Source organism: Danaus plexippus, chromosome Z (genome assembly GCF_018135715.1).
Source record: "Danaus plexippus chromosome Z, MEX_DaPlex, whole genome shotgun sequence".
In the NCBI taxonomy this organism is placed as follows: Eukaryota; Metazoa; Arthropoda; class Insecta; order Lepidoptera; family Nymphalidae; genus Danaus; species Danaus plexippus.
This window is the reverse complement of record NC_083559.1, coordinates 9,537,209-9,556,351: the sequence shown is the minus strand read 5'-3', so window position 1 is coordinate 9,556,351 and position 19,143 is coordinate 9,537,209. Positions and strand designations below refer to the sequence as shown.

The window sequence follows — 19,143 nt, the reverse complement described above, 5'->3', positions numbered from 1 at the left end:
GTCAGTTGTTTCCCGCTCTCGGTGTCAGTTGTTTCATGTTCAGTTAAACGTTGCTCTTTCCTGGGTTAGCAGTTCTAGAAATTTTTATGTTCACGTGCCGAACCGGTCAACTTTCAATATAGTTTACCCGGAAGCTTTGCGCTGAAGTATTTTCGTTCCATAGGTACTTAAGCCTCATGTGAAAGTGATCTAAACAATATTAGCAATACATTCACTTAATAACAAACAAGGAGTTACACGCTGACGGACTCGCGGGCACAGCTATTAATAATAATATTCTGCGTTTCCTTATATTTTTCAACAGAATTGTGGATTGACATATTATTTTACCCTACTAAAATAAGAAAATTAATCTGTCTGTTACATCAAAACCACTGAACTGTGAGGAAGGACATATGCTACTTTTTTTACGAAAAACGACGGAAACGCGGACGTAGTCGCTGGCAAAAGCTAGTTACTACCTAAAACTTATTGTTCTACAATAAAACTATATAAAAAGTCTAAAGTATAAACATCTTAAATAAAAAAATGCATTCTTTTTCAGATAAAATAATTTTTGATACAAATATGAGAATTAGAATAGCCCTTTTCTCAATGGCACGTAAACATTATATTTCTTGCTATCATTTTCAAGAAGAATTAACGAACAACTTCAAACTCAAGTTTAAAGAGGGTTCTTGTCAGTTTCCAATAGATTTCTTTGAAATATAGTTAATTTGTTACGTTTTAATAGGTACACTATAAAGGTTGGTTTTAAACAAAAATGATTTCAAATAATAAAATAGAAAGACTTTTTAATTATTTTAGGCTTAAAATAATATACATTTATCGTTTCGTCAGAGTGCCATAAAATCCAAGAGGTTTTTTTTTGCAGATTATCGGTATAGTACACAATTTTTAGATTTATTAATAATAAATTCAATGAAATATGTCTCGAGGAATAACAAAAATTACAATACTTTCCTACTGTTGAATCAAGTTAATTCGGATTAGGTAATTTAAATAGTTTTATACAAACAAGGATAATTAATTTGATCTATCCAATAAAATAAACGAATACCCTATAATCACTACTACATACTTGCTAACACTTTACTAAAAAGTTATGTATTGAAATTTTTTTATTTATATTGTTTATCAAAGAATTTCCTAGCAAATGTTACTATATGAAGAACCATGACGGTTACTACCTATAGATGTTACAATCAACTACACATAAATAGTGAAAGTATGGTTTCTGAATGTACTTGTATCAAACAAGTAATTTCAATTAACGAACTAAAGTAAACTGGAGAACGGAAAATATTGAAAAGATTACGTTCTTCAACTCTTAAGAGCCTTTGCAATATAAGGAAAGGTTTTAATAAAAGTTGAATAAAAGTATCCTTTCAGAAGAGGGTGCAATATACGTTTTACTTAAGTTTTCTTCAAGGTCGCAATGTATAAAACATTTTTTAAAAAGCATATATTAAACATTAAACAAATTACTGACGCATTTGTAGAGTTAAGAAAACCCTGATATTTAGTTTTGTAATTTACAATACATTTCACTCTGTTTTATGGACTTCTTTTGAGACTTATTTGCGACACACTTATTTTGAGAATACACCGTTAAAACCTTTTACTTGATGGAGCATGTTGTTCATTTTCCAATTCAATTTGATTTTCTGGAATCTGTGGCCTTAAAAATATTACAGTCCAATGTATCTACACATAGGTGCCCAGTTAATGATTTAAAAAAATATAGTTTCTAAGCCATATTTTTTCACGTTTTTACGTTTGGCGTACCAATTACTTGGAAAAGTCAAAGTATCTCAAAATTCTTAGATTGATGTGAAATGTTGTCAGTGCAATATTACACGGAGATTTATTTGTGGATTAAAAACGACAAGTAAGAACATGTTAGTAATAAGAAAATCTCAATGCCACGAGTATATTTTTATTTTTATTGGTATATAATATTTCACATTGATATTTATTGTTGCTTTATATTGCGCTGAAATATGGATTGAGTACAGTGCTTCAGGAGGTCTTAATTCAGCTTATATAATACTTACATTTTTGTAGAATGTCTTAAAAGATTACAATAAAAGAAGCGATTCGTCTCGCCAAAATTTGTAGCAATGCATAGCGACTCCTCCTTTCGCCGTCATTGGCTTTGGGCGACTCAGCTCCGCCAATGAGGCTACGGCCTTTCCCACTCGACTTTAGATTAACAAGATTATATATCTTAATCAACGTACTTCTTATTTGTAATTAGTAATTACCAGGTGTGAACCGATCACAAGACAATACACTGAGAGTGATGACTCCGAAGACATTATTATATTGTTGCCAGTGTCTCAAACGCCTCAGCTTACTTCAGTGAACATCGCCTATTCGTCAAACTTACATCGCGTTGCAAGCTACGGCTTACCAGTTACCGCTTAGTTCGCACTGAGTGAGGCGAGCGTCGCATCGTCTGTCGTGCTCTGCGTAGCTTTTCACGGCAGCATCTCGTGCCGTTCGCACGTCCGCCCGCCCTAAACGCACATCAGTTATAACGCGCTTAGTGTTACTGAACATGTTCAGTGTTCCTTTGTTTTAATATGTACAAAAAAGTTAACAAATTGTTCGGATTTTAATTCTGAAGGAGACAGGATTCAAACACCTGGCCGAATACTTAAAAAGTGGGTGAGTAGGTGTTGTGGAGTAGTAAATGCATGAATAGGCGATTTTAGTTTATAATGCGGCACTTATGCAATTTTATTGCGCTATAAAATTATGCTAACTACAAAGTTTTGTTTCAAATTGCTTCATATTTTTTTTATTGATCATGCGTTTATATTTCTTTAAAAATATATATGCAAAAAGAGTAAAACTGTTTGTTGATGTAGTAACAATTTACGGAAAAAACTTGCTATTTAGTTTTACGTTTTGCATGAAAATTTTAATGTTTTTAATTATATCTCTAAGTCGTATTACTTATTTATAATTTCAAATATAAAAAGAAAAACAATTCCAACTATATCACAATGAAGCGGAATAATGTAGCATCATCATGAATGCTTTTCTATTACATAAGAAATACTTTGTCAGTTGTTCAAGGTTTTTTATGTTATTTTTTAAAAATTGTGTACAATTCATGTTAAGTTAGAAATTATTAGTTTGTAAACTATTTTATATTGATAGTTATCATTGGTAGTTATAAAATTCTGTTTTGATGTGGTATACTTAATTAAAATTTCTTCTTTAACGTCGAGGAATTGAATTTATTATTATTTATTATGATATATTCAATTGACCTTCTCCAACAGTGATAAAGTTCCTCAAAAACTTAGCAAACATAACTTTAAATAACTATTTTCAAACGCACAATGAATTGTATAACACTTTTAGTACAAATTATAATAAGTGAAGCATTGTTTAACCTTAATACGTATTTTTATCACTAGACCTCTCTTGTTTAGTTCAGATTATATATGTCAAATATTAATATATTTAAAATAACAACAAAATTGTATAGTCACATAACTTTGTTCGCACTAGTCAATCTCAATTAATAAAATGGACGCGTCACATTTGACATAATTGGCAATTACAAAAGAAATATAATATTCAATTTTACATTTTCGTCACAATATCCAATGAACTGTATGATAAATTGTAAGTTACCATACTGACTGTATGAAAAGATTAGGATTCGGTTGAGCTTTTTTATACTACTTTCTTGGTAACTTCAATATACGATTTTTAGAGTTCTAATAAAATGATTAATTTTGTGTTATATATGTTCTCCATATAAAATTTTAAACAACTAATTGTGCATTACTTGAAATCTATAGTTTGACGATAATTAAATAATGACCCCAAAGAAACCAGGTCAGTTGTTCGGAAAGAATAATTACTTTACATCAAAACCTCTACCGAAGGTTTCATTTGTGTTCGAAGAGTTATAAAAATGATGACAAACCGCGATATGAGGAATAAGAAAGGAATCTCAGTTCACAATTTTTTTCTTTACTGTCCACTATTTCAAAACTGCAACATAATCAGTTTCGTTAACTTTAACAAAACTGGTACGATTATGTCAAACCTTATTCGAAACAAAGATTAGTCTTCAACTAATGTAGTTTTATTTAGGGTATGTCTATCCAAAACAGTATTCCTTTAAAGGGGTTTTTAACAAGGAATGGAATGGGATATCTATTGAAAAGTTTAATACGACTGAAGAATTTTGACCCTGAGTTCGAAAACTTAGTTAAAAGTGAGGGTCGGAACTTTAATGAACCTTTTTTATTAGATTAACTCATCAATTTCATATGTAAAGAAAGAAATAATTTATGATTTATCATTGATCCGAAGGTTAATTGCTTTCATAGAAATTATAAATTCCAACAAATGATTTCTTTATTTTAATCTTTCGTGTTCATTTTATTTAAGATAAAAGAACAGAAAATTTAAAATAATCAGTGGAATATTTGTTGATTTAATAGTACTTTTTTAAAGATTTAGATACTAATCATCAGGTGAAATTAGATTAATGTTATGACTGGTTAGGAAATTTAAAGACATTTAATATTTCAATTAAATTTTCATATATTAAAAAAATAATTCCGGTATTGAAGCGACGTTACAATAGAAATGATTGCTCCATTATTTTAGTTTCCAGCACCCATTACTTAGCGAAAAGTAAATGTTTTTATGGACAGTGACTTTGAATAAGTTTTATAGTTAATGATAACATTATTATTTTCGAATCTGGTTATTCAAGTTCAATTATATTGATAATGAAATTAATTAAAAAAGTATAAATATTTTAAATTAAAATAAACTAAATATAATACATTAAGTAAACTATATATACAAGTCAGTCAAGATTTTTGTGCTGAATTTGTGATTGAATTTATTCTGAAAATATTTTGATTCAATAATGAATGAAACTCATTATTTACTTTTCCATTTTTTTTTTGCAAATTTTGAAAAAGTGAATTGTGATTGAAGTGTTTTACATCTCTCATTAAAATTACTGAAATATATCTGTCAATATTGTAATAGGTACATTTTATTAGTAAGGGATTTTTTTTTTAAGTTATCTGTAATTAATAAAAATTATAATCATTTTATAAAAGTGATAGTTTATTTCTTCTACTAATATGTTGATTTTATTGTTCTTCTTTTATTGTGTTTTTTTTTTACATTTGGAAAGCTCATTGCATTTTTCCTTTAACGTCCTTAATTTAGAGAGTGTATGTACATATGCATACATGAGATTTGTGCTCACCTTTTATGCATAGCTATTTTAAATACGTACAAGAAGCAAGTAAATTAATAAGATTCTTGAAGGACACACTGTTGCGATTCAAGAAACGAACAGTCATTTGTAATCTATCAGAATTAAAAAGTTATTAGTATCTGGGTAGCTTGGTCGTGCCACTACCAAACTCTGATGAGAAGATGTGTTTTAAAATAGCTTTAATGCTGAGGTTCAATTGATGAGTGAAAGTGGGTTTTTCTGATACGAGATGCTGATGACTTTAGAAAAATGTGACTGATAATCTTATACACTGGCTTTTACAGACCAAAGTTGATAACATTCATCCAAAAGGTAGTAGTAATTAAAAAAAAAAACATACAGTATCATATTATTTAATATTCATTTCTTATAATACATATTTCATGAGTATCTATCAATTTTTTGTTACGATTTGCAATATTTTAGATGAAATATATATTTTGAAAATATTTTAATTAACCATTCCTTTCCAGAGCATATTTAAAATCCGTCAATTTATACGAAACTTAATTACTATCATTTAAAGTTGAAAAGCAAACCTTTGTGTGGAAGTTACTATGTCAATTTAATATCCTTTGTGATATAATTATTTTCATGACTTATTATGAGACAAAAACCATTACGACAGTTATAAAATTGGTGTCGGATTCAATGAAGCAAATATATTTATCAATATCAATAATTTTACTTATATATAAAAATAATAAATATAGTATGAATAAAATTCGATTTGAAATTAAACAATTTTGTCATACCTACTGTCAATTATAAATCTAATAAACAAAACTTATTGTGATAAACAAAATGGTTCAATTTTATACTTGGTATACAATAAGGCAATTTTGTTATTCAATGAATTTGGCAAAAATTCTCAGCGAATATTAAATGTCATAGGAATCTAAAATTGAGAATTACATTCATTGTTTATTTGTATAAATTGTAGATTATTATTATTTGAATAAGTGTTTTATAGATTGGTTTTCGATTTGATGAGCGCGAAAACCTGTCAAGATCACAATTTCCAATCTCGAAGAGAGGTTTTTACCACAATTTTCAGTGTTGATATAAGGCATTTTATTGAAATAAAGTTATCATAATTGGAACTCTATGCTTAATACATTTGATTATAAAATAGCATTATGTGAGCAACTGTATATATATATTTTTCACTGAACAACATTAAAAATCGAAACTTTAAAGGACGTCAATTTCAAAAAAAATTAACAAATGGTGGAACTTTAAAATTTATTAATAATGTTACTCAGAAATAAAACAAATTTGAAAACCTTAAATTTTTCCTATGTATTATGACGAAAATTCAAATAAAACTTCTGTTCAAAATATAGCAGCATAAATAATGTTAAGCTATCAAATATCAGACAGCAGGATTCTGATCACAACGTTTGCAAAAATTTAATTTACAGCATTGATGTACAGAGTATCACTGGTGGGTTAATACCTCTCACCTCACAAACTCGCGCATTATAGTCTGAATTGTGTGAATAGTGAAATAAAATTCCTTCAGTATAAATGGTTCGGACGTAATGATTTAGCTTCGGAATTGTGCTGTTTGGTTATAAGCTCAATACTCTAAGATATATATTTGCTTTAAATTATTTTCAAATTCTATTAAGTTCTAAAAAATATTTCGCCGGATACCCTTTCTCTAACTTTACCTCATTGACCAAAGATATTATTTTTGTTATAATTTTTGGTATGATTCAAATTTACAATTTTTTTTTATAAAATTTTTCTCTGTAATAGTGCAAATACGTTGTGGTTAATATTTTTAAGAGTGAAAAGGGCTTACAAAGTTTTGCTTATAAGTTCTTAAATGATATATTTACGTAAAGCGTAAAATATTAATTAAACTATTTCTGGGAATAGAACGACAACACATTTCGGGGTTTAAATTAATGTATTTGTATATAAAATGTTTGAAAACACTGCTCCCACATAAGTAAATGAAATTAATTACAAGCAATACAATAACACTTTTAAACAGTCAAAAACCTGATTTCAGATTCCACGAAAACATATAATTAAATGTGACTTGCGCCATTTTTATATGAATAATAAAAAATATAGGGACCCTATTGAATGCCCAGATTTATAAATAAAACTTCACTTCCATTTCGTCTCCCCGCGATGACGGTTGCTTAAAGGAACTTAAAGGTCGGGATTATGTAGTTATTAAATAATAATAAACGTAGTGTCCGAAAACCTTTGTTTAATTTAAATAAATCTTGCATTAACAATATGCTTTTAACTGCAGCGTAATTGGTGATGCACATGAAAAAATTACAATTGTACATTTTTTATATATGTATATTGTATAGTAATAAAAAAAAACATATGTAACTTTATAAGCTAACATGAAAGGTGCAAATATACTTTCACATTTGTAATATGCGTAGACTTTGAAACACGAAAGAGTATTTCAAATGATGATGATTATGAAGTCAACATGTTGATTTAAGAGCAAGTAACTATTGCCAACTCTGTTTAAAATTCTAAACTTAATTAATTTCGTTTATAATCTTATGTGAAAAAAAATGAGAGTTTTCACGCAGTTAAATTAGTGATTGTTATGTTTAAATGCTTATACTATCTTATATATCACTTTGATGAAAACTTATCGTACAGAAAAAATACGCTATGTAATCCAATATAATTATTTCACAAAATAACCCACCCGGAATTTAAGAATTTCATTCAAAAATACCCCCGTCTGAAAGTAGGTGCATTTTCCTTAAAAAAGTTATTTTTAATTCCAAACATTTCAACAGTGGCACGAGCAGATGGGGCACGTGCGCAAACCAGCGCTGGCTCGCGGCTGACTTCTGACGTGCTTCCATTCGACATGAACGAATTGTCCGTCTCTTATACCGATCCGTCAAGAATGCAAATCTACTCGCAGCACCCGACGGTAAGTTCATCACAACTACTTCGCTCTGGTCTTTAAATGGGGCTCCGCTGTGTATGACTAAATAGTTTAATTCCAATCAGATACCGGTTTCCATGAACATTCATCGAGATAAAATAAAACGAAGATTTTTTCAAAATTTAATTTCTCAAGAAATAGTCTTAGACTATTTTTTTGTGTTTTTGTAAATTATTTGTTTGCCGTGTTTTTTTTTAGTCTTGGAAACATGGATACTGAAGAATGTAGTTCTATATTCGTAGAAAACAAACAATAAACAGTACTCTTATAATGTATATATATAAACTTATACATGTGATTAGTCATTTCTACATACTAATTTTCTATCTATTCTTGAAATGATTCTCATTTACATAATTGAGTTACAAAATGTTAACAGCTTTTTTATTTATTCAAACTCTATGAAGACTACAATTGTTTTACTTTTTATAAATCACTTTTTGCTCGTTTGCGGCAAAGTGCGTTTATATAATGAATAGTATGGAGTACGATCAATATGAAATACGTATAGCGTTAAAACATCATTGGGAATAAAACTTTAAAGAGCAGATAGAAAAAAATATATGAAATTGAAGGTGAAGAAACAGTTAATGAAAGAACGGCACAGCGTTTGTTTAATTCTTATAATTGTGGAGATCTGACGTTTGGAGATCGTTTTCGCTCAGTTTCACTATGGTGTATTGAGTTTATAAAGGAAGCCGTAGAAAAACAACCCAGTACTGGCACTGATCAGAGATCGTTGGATTTCTAAAGGTATTGATCGCATTTTAAAATCATAATTAAGGTGTATAAAAGTTGTCGAATAATGCCTCATGAATTAACAGAGGTTCATGCGAAACTAGAGTGCAGCTCCTTGCCCTACCAAATAGTGAAAATTCTATTAAATTAATTATTACTTGTGACGGAAAATGGATTTATATAAAAATCTAGAACATGGAAAATTTGTATTTAGATAAAAGACAATTACCAGAAACTGTAGCGAAGAGAGGTCGATTCGAACGAAAAGTTTTTTTGTGGGTGTGGTGGAATTATGAAGGTTTAGTGTAGGCATTTCGAATCCATTTCAGATGATCGAATCATCAATGATGTAGGTACAAAACGACTGATGCTAAGCTAATATGCTAATTTGCAAATTTGCTAGTATGAGGTTTCATTGGAGGAATTTCTAGGTGTTAACAGAAAAAAGATCCATACGTTAAAAGAAAAAGGGTTTCTTTTACAACAAGACAATCCTTAACTATATATTGCAAAAATTATGTGGACTATGATCTAAAAACTTAGTGATGTCGAACTTCTATCACGTTCACAATGACTTCGGACCTTGCACTGCTTTACTTCCTATTATTTATTTGAATAAATAAGACTCACGGCGAATATTTTCCTGGAAAAAAATTTAATCCGAAGAAGATGTTGAAAATACAATGAAAATGTGTGACAATTTCTTGTATCTAGGCCCTAAGAATTGTTTTACCAAGAGCTCGAAGAGCTCGCTGAATGTTGGATTAAAATTATAGAATTCGATAAGCTATACTTCGAACAAAAAAAAATAAAAAACTAGAGAAAAAATATAAATGCTTTGGTGTCGTTTACTAGTGTAAAATGACATAAAATTGGTATACCCCGTGGTATAATAATAAGGTAATGTTTTTTACGATCAAAAGTCACAGTATGTTTATAATAAAAGTAAAAACTGCTAATAAGAATTTGTAAAAAGTGTAAAAGTGGTAATGTGTGAAACTATAAAACCAGAACAAATATAAAAAATAAAAGAAGCACAAAACAATAAACATTTTAAAGTTATGGTCGTGTGGTACAGGAGTTAAGTTACTGCATTTGGCAATTCGACTCGCCTGCATGTATACGTAGATCAAATTTTACTCTTATTTCAGTCGTATAACGAAAATCAGATATTATGTAATATGTAAACGGTTTGTTTCTTTATTGAAAGATGTTGTTTCGTTACAAAATCTGGAGCTCTATTGGCTGGTCCCACATAAAGACGACCTAGCATTCTGTGAACTAAAGCCAGAAACTTTATTCATTTGTTAGCCAGTTCATTAGGTAAAATCGACTTTTAATGGTCGATCTCGAAAGCCTTATTAAAAAGGCAAAATTAAAGCTAGAGAGAGAGAGAGCCAAAAGCAAACAAATATGTCAGATCCAATGTTATAAAGGAAAAATATTGTGATATTCAGAACTTATATTAGCTCTTTAAATATTTACAGTGATAACATTTAATTTTTAAGGAGATAAAAATAAAGTCAATTTATTATTTAAATATTTATTTGATCTGTGACTTTTTATCTATAGTTATAAAAAATGGTTGTAGGTGTGTATATTTTGCGTCAATTATAAATATACATTGTAATGTCAACCCAAAATCTTTGGGAATCAACTTTTTATTAGCTTTTTCAAGAAATTTGAAACTCTATTTTTAGCTAGAATATCAAAATAACGCTTATGCTGTGGATTATTTAAAATTGCAAAAAATTTAATGAGGGGATCTACATTGCGTAAGGAAGCGGTAAAGGCTTTAGAAAAACTGCTTTAAGTAAAATAGTTTTAATTGTTATTCATAAATAACAATATACAAATTAACAAAACTATTATGTATTAGAAGGCTTGGTTTGTTTTTGATGTTTTTCAATATAGTACATGATCTGGTGACGTTATCTGTTATCACTGTGGTAATTACATCACCGACCTTGTTTGCTTGACTTAATTTGCAAAATACGAAGTAATCTGAAATACTTTGACATGTGATCTTATTATTTTGCACTTAACAGATCGTGAATACCATAGAGAGCTATTTACAAGAATATTATTTGTAAAAAGTCGGTTTAAAACAATTATCAAATTTGTTTAGCGAAATTGTTTACCTTTTTTTTTAATATATAATATTATTTTTATTAACGGCGACCGCGTACTTCGAAGTGCAGCACATTTAGACTATTCACTAGACGGACCGACGACTTGGTCAGTGCAGTTGGATATTTTTGAATGAAGAAGGCACAAGACTGAGTGTCACAGTTGAGTTTTGCAGAGGTTTATTTTCAATAATATCAAACGATATATACTTAAAGTGTTGTGGCAAAAGGTTGGAAAATGTCTATGACCAGCAGTGAGCAATGATGATGTTTACTAATTATTTTTAAATTAAAAGGGCGACGTATATGACGATAATTGTAAATAGTAGTGTACTGTTATCGTCTTTATTATCACCTCAAAAGTATATTTCTAAGAATTCAAGATTAATTTAACGATCTGAGTATTGTTTGACGTCTAGAGGAAGGAGTTCCATCACATATTGGCATAAAATTAAATTTTAATATCGAATCGTGATACCACCACCCCCTTACAGAAGATTCAAGAAAAATGCTTTGTTGTCCTTTTTGTTCGAGAAATTGTCAGATGGACCTACCTACCAACGGTTACTATTCTATTTCTCTTTTTATCTATAAATATTTTTTAATTAACGCCCTACTTTATATTTTTCTTTAGACTAAGCTCCTTTACGTTAAACTCAAACATCTAAATTATAATAATATGGTTTCTAATGGTCTTGTTAAGAATTTTGTCATATATTCATAAAAGCTAAAATTGGACAAGATGATTATATTTTTACATAGTTTTAGGTTGAAAATTTAAGAAAACTAAAGTAATTTAAATCATCTTATCTTTTGTCCCTGACACAAGTTCATAATAACGATACAGATTCTCAAATCGATAAACTATTTATGACACGCTCTGATTAAAAATTGGAATGATGAAATATTGTGAATAACTGCTTATACAAATTTAAAAAATACAGCTAAGTGTAATTTTTTTTACCTACATTTATTATTTATTCGTAATGGTTTAATACAAATGCCATAAACTATGAAAATGTGCAACATATTAAAGTATAGTATATTAGAAACTTTAAACTCTCGGAGTTCATTTATCTTAAGATTTTCAGCGTAATGAAGTTGTGTTATCAATGATTAAGAATAAAGAAATTTGTTTATAGAAGGTTTCGTGAACGATATAATGATTCGTAAAATGAATGAAACTCGCGAAAGTCTTAGATCTCATTATGATTCGTAAAAGTTTTTTTTCTTTACAACAGCAACATTACTACATTCCAGATCAATCGAAAACTAATCCGAAGTTAGGAACTAAGTAATCACAAAGTAACACTTGTATATTTTAATTTAAAAAATATTCAGTGTAATATAAATGAATAGATCGATACCTAATGTTGAACATTGTTTTTCTTTGTCAGAGTCGAATGTACAATCGAACTAAATGTAATACGGCCGGTATGAACAAAAAACAATGTTCACGGGCTAATCAACGACGCGCTTTGTTCCCTGCTTGATGAAATATTGCCCGAGACAGGAAGGCGAAGCGCAAGTCGATGCAAGTGATAGTATTCCGTACCTTATTTAATAAATTTCAGATATAATTTTCTTCACTAGCAATAATCTCTCTATATAACACTCGTTTTTTTATTCTATAAAAAATAATTACAGTAAAATAAATACACTATGTATATAAAAAAGGACCAAAATTTATTTACCATGATATTTTCATTTGATGATTATTTTTGCGTTTAACTTAGTTTTATTCATAATTACTGCTAAATCAAATTGCTGAAGTTTTTTTTTTAAGTTCTGCATGTTCTTTTTTAATTACAAATCCAGATCGAAATTTTTATGGTTGGTCTATTCAAATAAGAGAAATATTTGCGGTAAAATATGCCTTACATCTAAAAATATCACTCCGATAACGCTAGCTAGTAATAGTTTACTAAGATTGAGCGTAAAAAAAAGGTTAATGAAATTAAATTCTTAATAATATATCAAAGGTCCAACTTTTAATATTTTACTAATATAAACAAAACAGATGATTCAATTACATGAATGAATTCAAACAAAATATTTTAGTCTTTTAGACAGTTAATTTCATTAAGTTATATGAAAACGTCATCAGAACTAATAATAACAGTCTGGCATCGTACCTAGTGAGATTTGCTCCCAGTTATCAACTGGGGACTCTCTGAAAGTCACACATATATAATCTATGTATACATGTACATATTATAAAGCGAAACTGGGAATACGAGGAAAGTGAAGCGTCTATAGAAGAGGGATTACTGCGATATCAGAGAACATCGTTACGACTTCGTTACTTTGATTTTATAATTTTATATCGTCTATATTCTTTCATTATAAAAAATATTTTTTATCATATGACTGAGATATTTGGTCAAATTAGTTTCCGAATTATGTGTACCTACAACTCAGAATTCCTGATCGAAATAGGGGATAAAACTTGGCACATTTATATATACCTTTACTTAGTTCAATAATATAAATCTAAAGAAAAGTATTAGTTTTGTCGTCAATTGTGATTTTTGGCATTGATGTGAAAAAGTAACGAGGGAATTGTTATTTGGTATTTTTTAATCTCATTATATCAAATTAACCATTTCATTTGTATCAAATAAAATTCCTATGAAAAAAGCAAATTGTGTGTTCATATATTGATTTGAATACATATGAATAAAGATTGCAATCAAATATTAGCACTTTTGATCATGACCATTTGACAAGTGACAGAAACGCAAACTCTGAGCGACCGGACTGCTCTTAGGCTGAAGTAATGTTGATATAAAAAAAAATACTAGTGATAAGCAGAGTAAAATATATTATAAAACTATGTATTGTTATCTGGCTAACAACAATGACTAAGGAATAATTTGAATAAAGATCTTATTTAAAAAAAAGATAACTTTAAATAAAGAGCAGATATATTTTTTATAATCAGCCTCACACGTCTATTTAACTACGATCTTAAACATAATATTTAATATTAAATAATAAAGAATAATAAGTATAGCTTCCAGTGACTTCTTGCTTTGCCTAACCCTAGAAGTGTACAGGTCAGCTGGCGGGCACTCGAATGACTGTAACCCGATCTCCTCTGTGACAAATATAAGACGCATTGCTTTTTTAAACTGTTTCATGACCCCGTATTGGTTTTGCCACGTAAGTTATATACAATTGTCTTCGCAGCTATGTTCTTGATTTAAATAAAATGTATAAATTATGTAGCTTTAACGGACAAGACTGCAGTATTAACAAAGTTTTCAAAATTTGTTTAGAAAGAAATTATTCAATATAAAATCATGACTTAGTTACAATAAAGAAATATCCTAATATTTTTATGATATGAAAAAAAAAAGATATGCCATATTTTTTTTAAAAACACTAAATTTTTACATACATTAATAGGTAGGTATACATGAATGTCTGTGTATATAGCAATTTCCATACGCTCGAAATTGATTGCATCCACCACACGTTTTCGGATCAGGATTTAATACACAACACTTCACGTAATAAATAAAACCCATATAAAACCCAAAGGCACCGGAACTCAATAGCTCTATAAGCGGAAGTTCTGTAAAAGCAAATGGAATCAGATCCTCGTTTGTTCGATTAAATTTTTTTTAACAGTAAAAGTAATAATACTGTGAATTGAAAACTGTACTTTTTAATGTTACAATCAGTAAATTCAGTTTATTTAACTATTTAATTAGTATTCTAGATTTGATTTTATTTATGGTCAATGCCCTTGAAAATTTAAATGACCCACAAACATAAATATTCATTTGTCTAAGCACTCCATGTCGCAATACTGACCTCATTGCAATGCAGCGTATAATAGATGAAATAACGCTAATTCTTAATTTTACGCTACAACATTGGAGTCACATTTTTATTCTGTCAGCATATTCCGTTGCCTACCTTGCGTTTTGCAAAGGAAGTCGATAAGTTGTGTAGTATTTATTGTTTTGTAATTTTCATTCGAAAGGGTTTATAAAAACGTCGTTAACGGTTAAAGAATATTTACATTCTTATAACATCATTAGTCTTTAAACAAATGTGTTATGAGTTTAAAAATGAAATATAAAAAAATACTTTTTAAATATTAAAAAAAAAACAATGAAATTTTTCCCTATGTATATAATAGACATAGATTCATGTTAGTGGTCGTACATATGAACTAAGCATGTTGAATTATTTTTTTTTTAACTTTTATTAATATACTCTGAATACTAAGTGATTTAATGGATGTCGGTTATAGAATAAAGTTCTAAAAGTGAAAATGTTACGTAGGTTACAGAAAATAATATAAAAGTATTTATCAAAACCTAGAAACATTAAAAAAAATATATATCTTGAAATATTTTTACCAGAAAACAAATTCCAATTTAAGTATAAGTAGTAACACGCACAGAAGTACAAAGTCAAAACAAGCACAGGTAATTCAAGTTAACAAGATTGTAGTGCACATATTTGCAACGTTTAGTTTTTGCTCGTGGGTGGCCTTTAAAGTAACATTTTTACTTGGTGGCAAGCAATGTTATGTAAGGTCGCTGTGAAAATAAAACTGTCAAACTACAATGGATTATTTCACGAACCACTTGTTTTTGTAGCTTATATAATGGCTATGCATTAAATACTAATTAAAAGTAACTTCGTAAACGGGCTTCGATAAAAATAAAATTAATATGGCACAAACTACTCTGACTTAGAAGGTGTAATTTTACTGATAAAAATAGAGGAGTGATAAATAATGTATTAGGTTTTATTATTTGTTGACTTTGTTTTAAAGACTGAGTACAATGGTACAGATGTCAAAGTAAAAATTTTTTACCAAATTTTCTCTTTTATCATATCTTTTATTATTCTGTGATGACTCAAAATACTTTACATTTCGGAATGCCTGAAGAGAAATATGAAAATTTATTTATGCTTCCCTATATATAAGCAATTTTTTGGTATTTTTATAAAATTTTGTTTTCTAAAAATTTTCTTCTGTCATTTTATTTCTCTATACTCTCAAGATTCTGTTCTTGAAAATGTCATTAATTACAGAGTTATTTCTGGTTAATCCGCCCCGCGGTTCGCTGTCGTCTCGTCATCGTGTCGTGTCTCTATTTTTCATACATATTTTTAATACTAACAAGTCCGACAGTCAAAATTATTAAGTAAATGTTATGCGTAAAACGCAAAAACTATGGTACTGTCCGACAAGTTAAGAGAGATGCAAATTGCAAACCGTTTCTAACTAAACCTTTTCAGTCCATATCATAGAACGGATTAATGAGGACAAAAGGCGGGAGAGAGTCTCTCTTATATTAATTAAAACATGTATCAATTTTACTTTTGTGGATGCCGTACAATTTTCGTAGTGGAAAACATGTTTTTATAATATTTAACTTAAGACCATTTTAAACTTCAATTTTTTTCTTCATAGAAATGATTTAATTCATCATTGTTTTATTAAATACATCAAATTATTTTAATTACTTCAGATTTCATAATAATCCTTGACCATACTTCTTTATATAGAAGCCAAAGATATTGCCTGCCAACGGAGATGTCGCTTATAAAGCAATTCAAATTTTTTTGGAACGGGAATTTTTCTGAAGTGTCGCGATGCAGCAAATAAATATCGCCGGTGAATTGGAGAAGTGAGTCCATCTCACTTGGACATGTATAATCGTGTTGCTCCATCTCGTTCCCGCTAATAGCCGACTGACAAACATGTATCAGTGGTTAATAGGTGCGTTCTTGCAGCTGTTCCGTACAAATCAGTTCCGATATAGATGACTCTGACAAAAGCTAACACGTCGCTTCACGCGAGAAGCGAACAGCGTTTTAAGATATCAGAAACATAGAAACGATATCGAATATTATCCTTACGCACTCGTAACGCTGCAACCATATTAAACTATTGATATCTTTCATAATAAAATTTAATAATAATGCATTCTATACTTTTTATTCAACAGCTAAGCAATGTATTAGATGTTTGGAACTGTAAGCTCAGGTTATTTTCCGCTGTAAACGAGATGTCGGGCGTTTTCGAAATTACGCGAAGGGGCGACTTCATTCACGAACCGTGAAAGCATCCCACGTATTCAAAAATAGACATTCTCGACTATTTATTGGCCATCTCCTAAAGATTCGATTTAATATTTAAATTAGAAATATAGTACACATGTGTTATTTCGATGATAATTCTTAACATTTTTTATTTATAAAGCGATACGTTGAAACAAAGGTCTCGTATGAAATAATACGTTTACGTGAATATCCAACATTCTTCTTAAATGTTACAATTAATGTATGTTTTTAATGAATTGCACGAATACTTTAACAGTATATACACATCATTTAAAATTAAAAGAATCAGTGACATTTTCCGAACAGTTTATTAAATCTTTTAATAACATTGAATGGTATTTTAAATTAATTTGATAAATTGATATTGACTTGATAAATTGATTTTATGAATAGAACTAGGTTGTGTTGATAAATATTAAAAGTTCACGAGAAACCGTAAAAACATCTATTAAAAGAAAATATTGAAAATTAATTTGCTTATTTCAAATAGTCTATTGCATAAATAAATTATACAAGACCAGTGATGCTTCTGGTATTTATAAAGTATCATTAAATTGATCCATTATAATAATTAATAATTATTTTATGTATAATTCATTATGTTTACAATTAATTTATTGTAAATTATTTCCTTAATTTCGTAACAATTGCTATCTTTTCTACAGGAACTATCTATTCACGCTGTGTCCACTGCCGAATTGTTGAAACCAAAAGAGGAACCGGTATACAACCTGTCACCGTCTGCTTTATGCACCGTTACTCTACCGCATACTGGAGGTAAGTGATTTAAGTAGATCAATTATGATAATATAGATTTCGAATATTAGCTAACCGGAAAATTTCGTATATTTATAACAATCTCATATACAGAATCTGATATGAATAACAAAGGAGACAATACGCTTTTAGTAAATATATAATCACACATGTAGTATGGTTTTATGTTTCACAATGACTTGTATTCCAAAAATAGTTTAAATTTTTGCAAATACCGAGTTATGATCCCGTCTCTGAAATAGATTTCTTTATTTGTAGAACTTTGTAATTTAATTTCTTTGAATATTTTGTCTTAGAATCTATTTAGGGAGCGGGACTATAGGAAAATCAAATGGGCAGCCACTGTTGATTACTGGCTATAAACATAACTTAAAAAAAAGCCGTATTCGAGCTTAAGTTCTGTATGCTTAACACAATTTTCCATCGATGCGCTTCCGGTTTTTTCATTCAAAAACCTATATTATTACTATAATTACGTAGATTTATGAATGAAAAACTGTAATAGCTTCGTATGTGGTGTGGCGTAACATAAGCATAAAATTGTGGAACAAATAACAATATATATAATAGTAGTGAAACCTTGCAATTTTCTTATATTTAATTATGGGTGGATGCAATATAATTGGTAAGGTGTAAATCTTCTTTCAACGCCCACCAGAATATGCCCACCTTTTATAGCTGATTGAAAATATTTTTTTTCAATGAATAAAGAAATGAATTTAATTTAATTTGTTATGATCATAGAAAATTGAATAAGACATTTCATTACGATTTATTTACACTTTAAAGCGAAATATTAATAACAGTGGAAGTCATACTTTTTCAATAATTTCGTATTACTTGTGATGCGCTCTAATTACAAACTCACAATTTACTTATACTTAGGATAAATATCTGTAAAAGTGTAGAGGACTAACTAATACAAACTAGACTAATAAATATAAACATTCTTTTAAATAAATCGAATTAAAGTATGGCAAAATTCTAAGACACCGTAAGCTTTATAGCTATTGGAACTCAAGTGCTATTGTGGCAGGGTGACTTATGGCACCAAGTTGGTGTAATTTACGACTCGAACGCATTGTTCATTGAGAACAGTTTTGATTATCGTTTTAAAGTGTCAGCCGGTGCCGGAAACTCATTGATAGGTTTAATCGCCAATAAACTGTGGATTTGATTCGTGA

At 29.1% G+C, this 19,143-nt stretch overlaps 1 protein-coding gene across 2 annotated transcripts in view; it reads left to right on the top strand.

Annotated features, from left to right (window-relative positions):
• The first annotated feature begins 2,296 nt into the window (after positions 1-2,296).
• The window catches only part of LOC116778069 (forkhead box protein L2-like), a 40,042-nt gene continuing 23,195 nt past the window's right edge, over positions 2,297-19,143 (top strand). The window contains exons 1-3 of one of the 2 annotated variants that reach the window (XM_032671933.2): positions 2,297-2,669; positions 8,065-8,204; positions 17,848-17,959. In XM_032671933.2, the coding sequence (XP_032527824.1) occupies position 2,669; positions 8,065-8,204; positions 17,848-17,959 (253 nt within the window). In that variant the 5' untranslated portion in view covers positions 2,297-2,668. Of the gene's footprint in view, positions 2,674-8,064; positions 8,205-17,847; positions 17,960-19,143 lie in introns of both variants that reach the window. The other variant, XM_032671935.2, reaches the window with a different exon arrangement.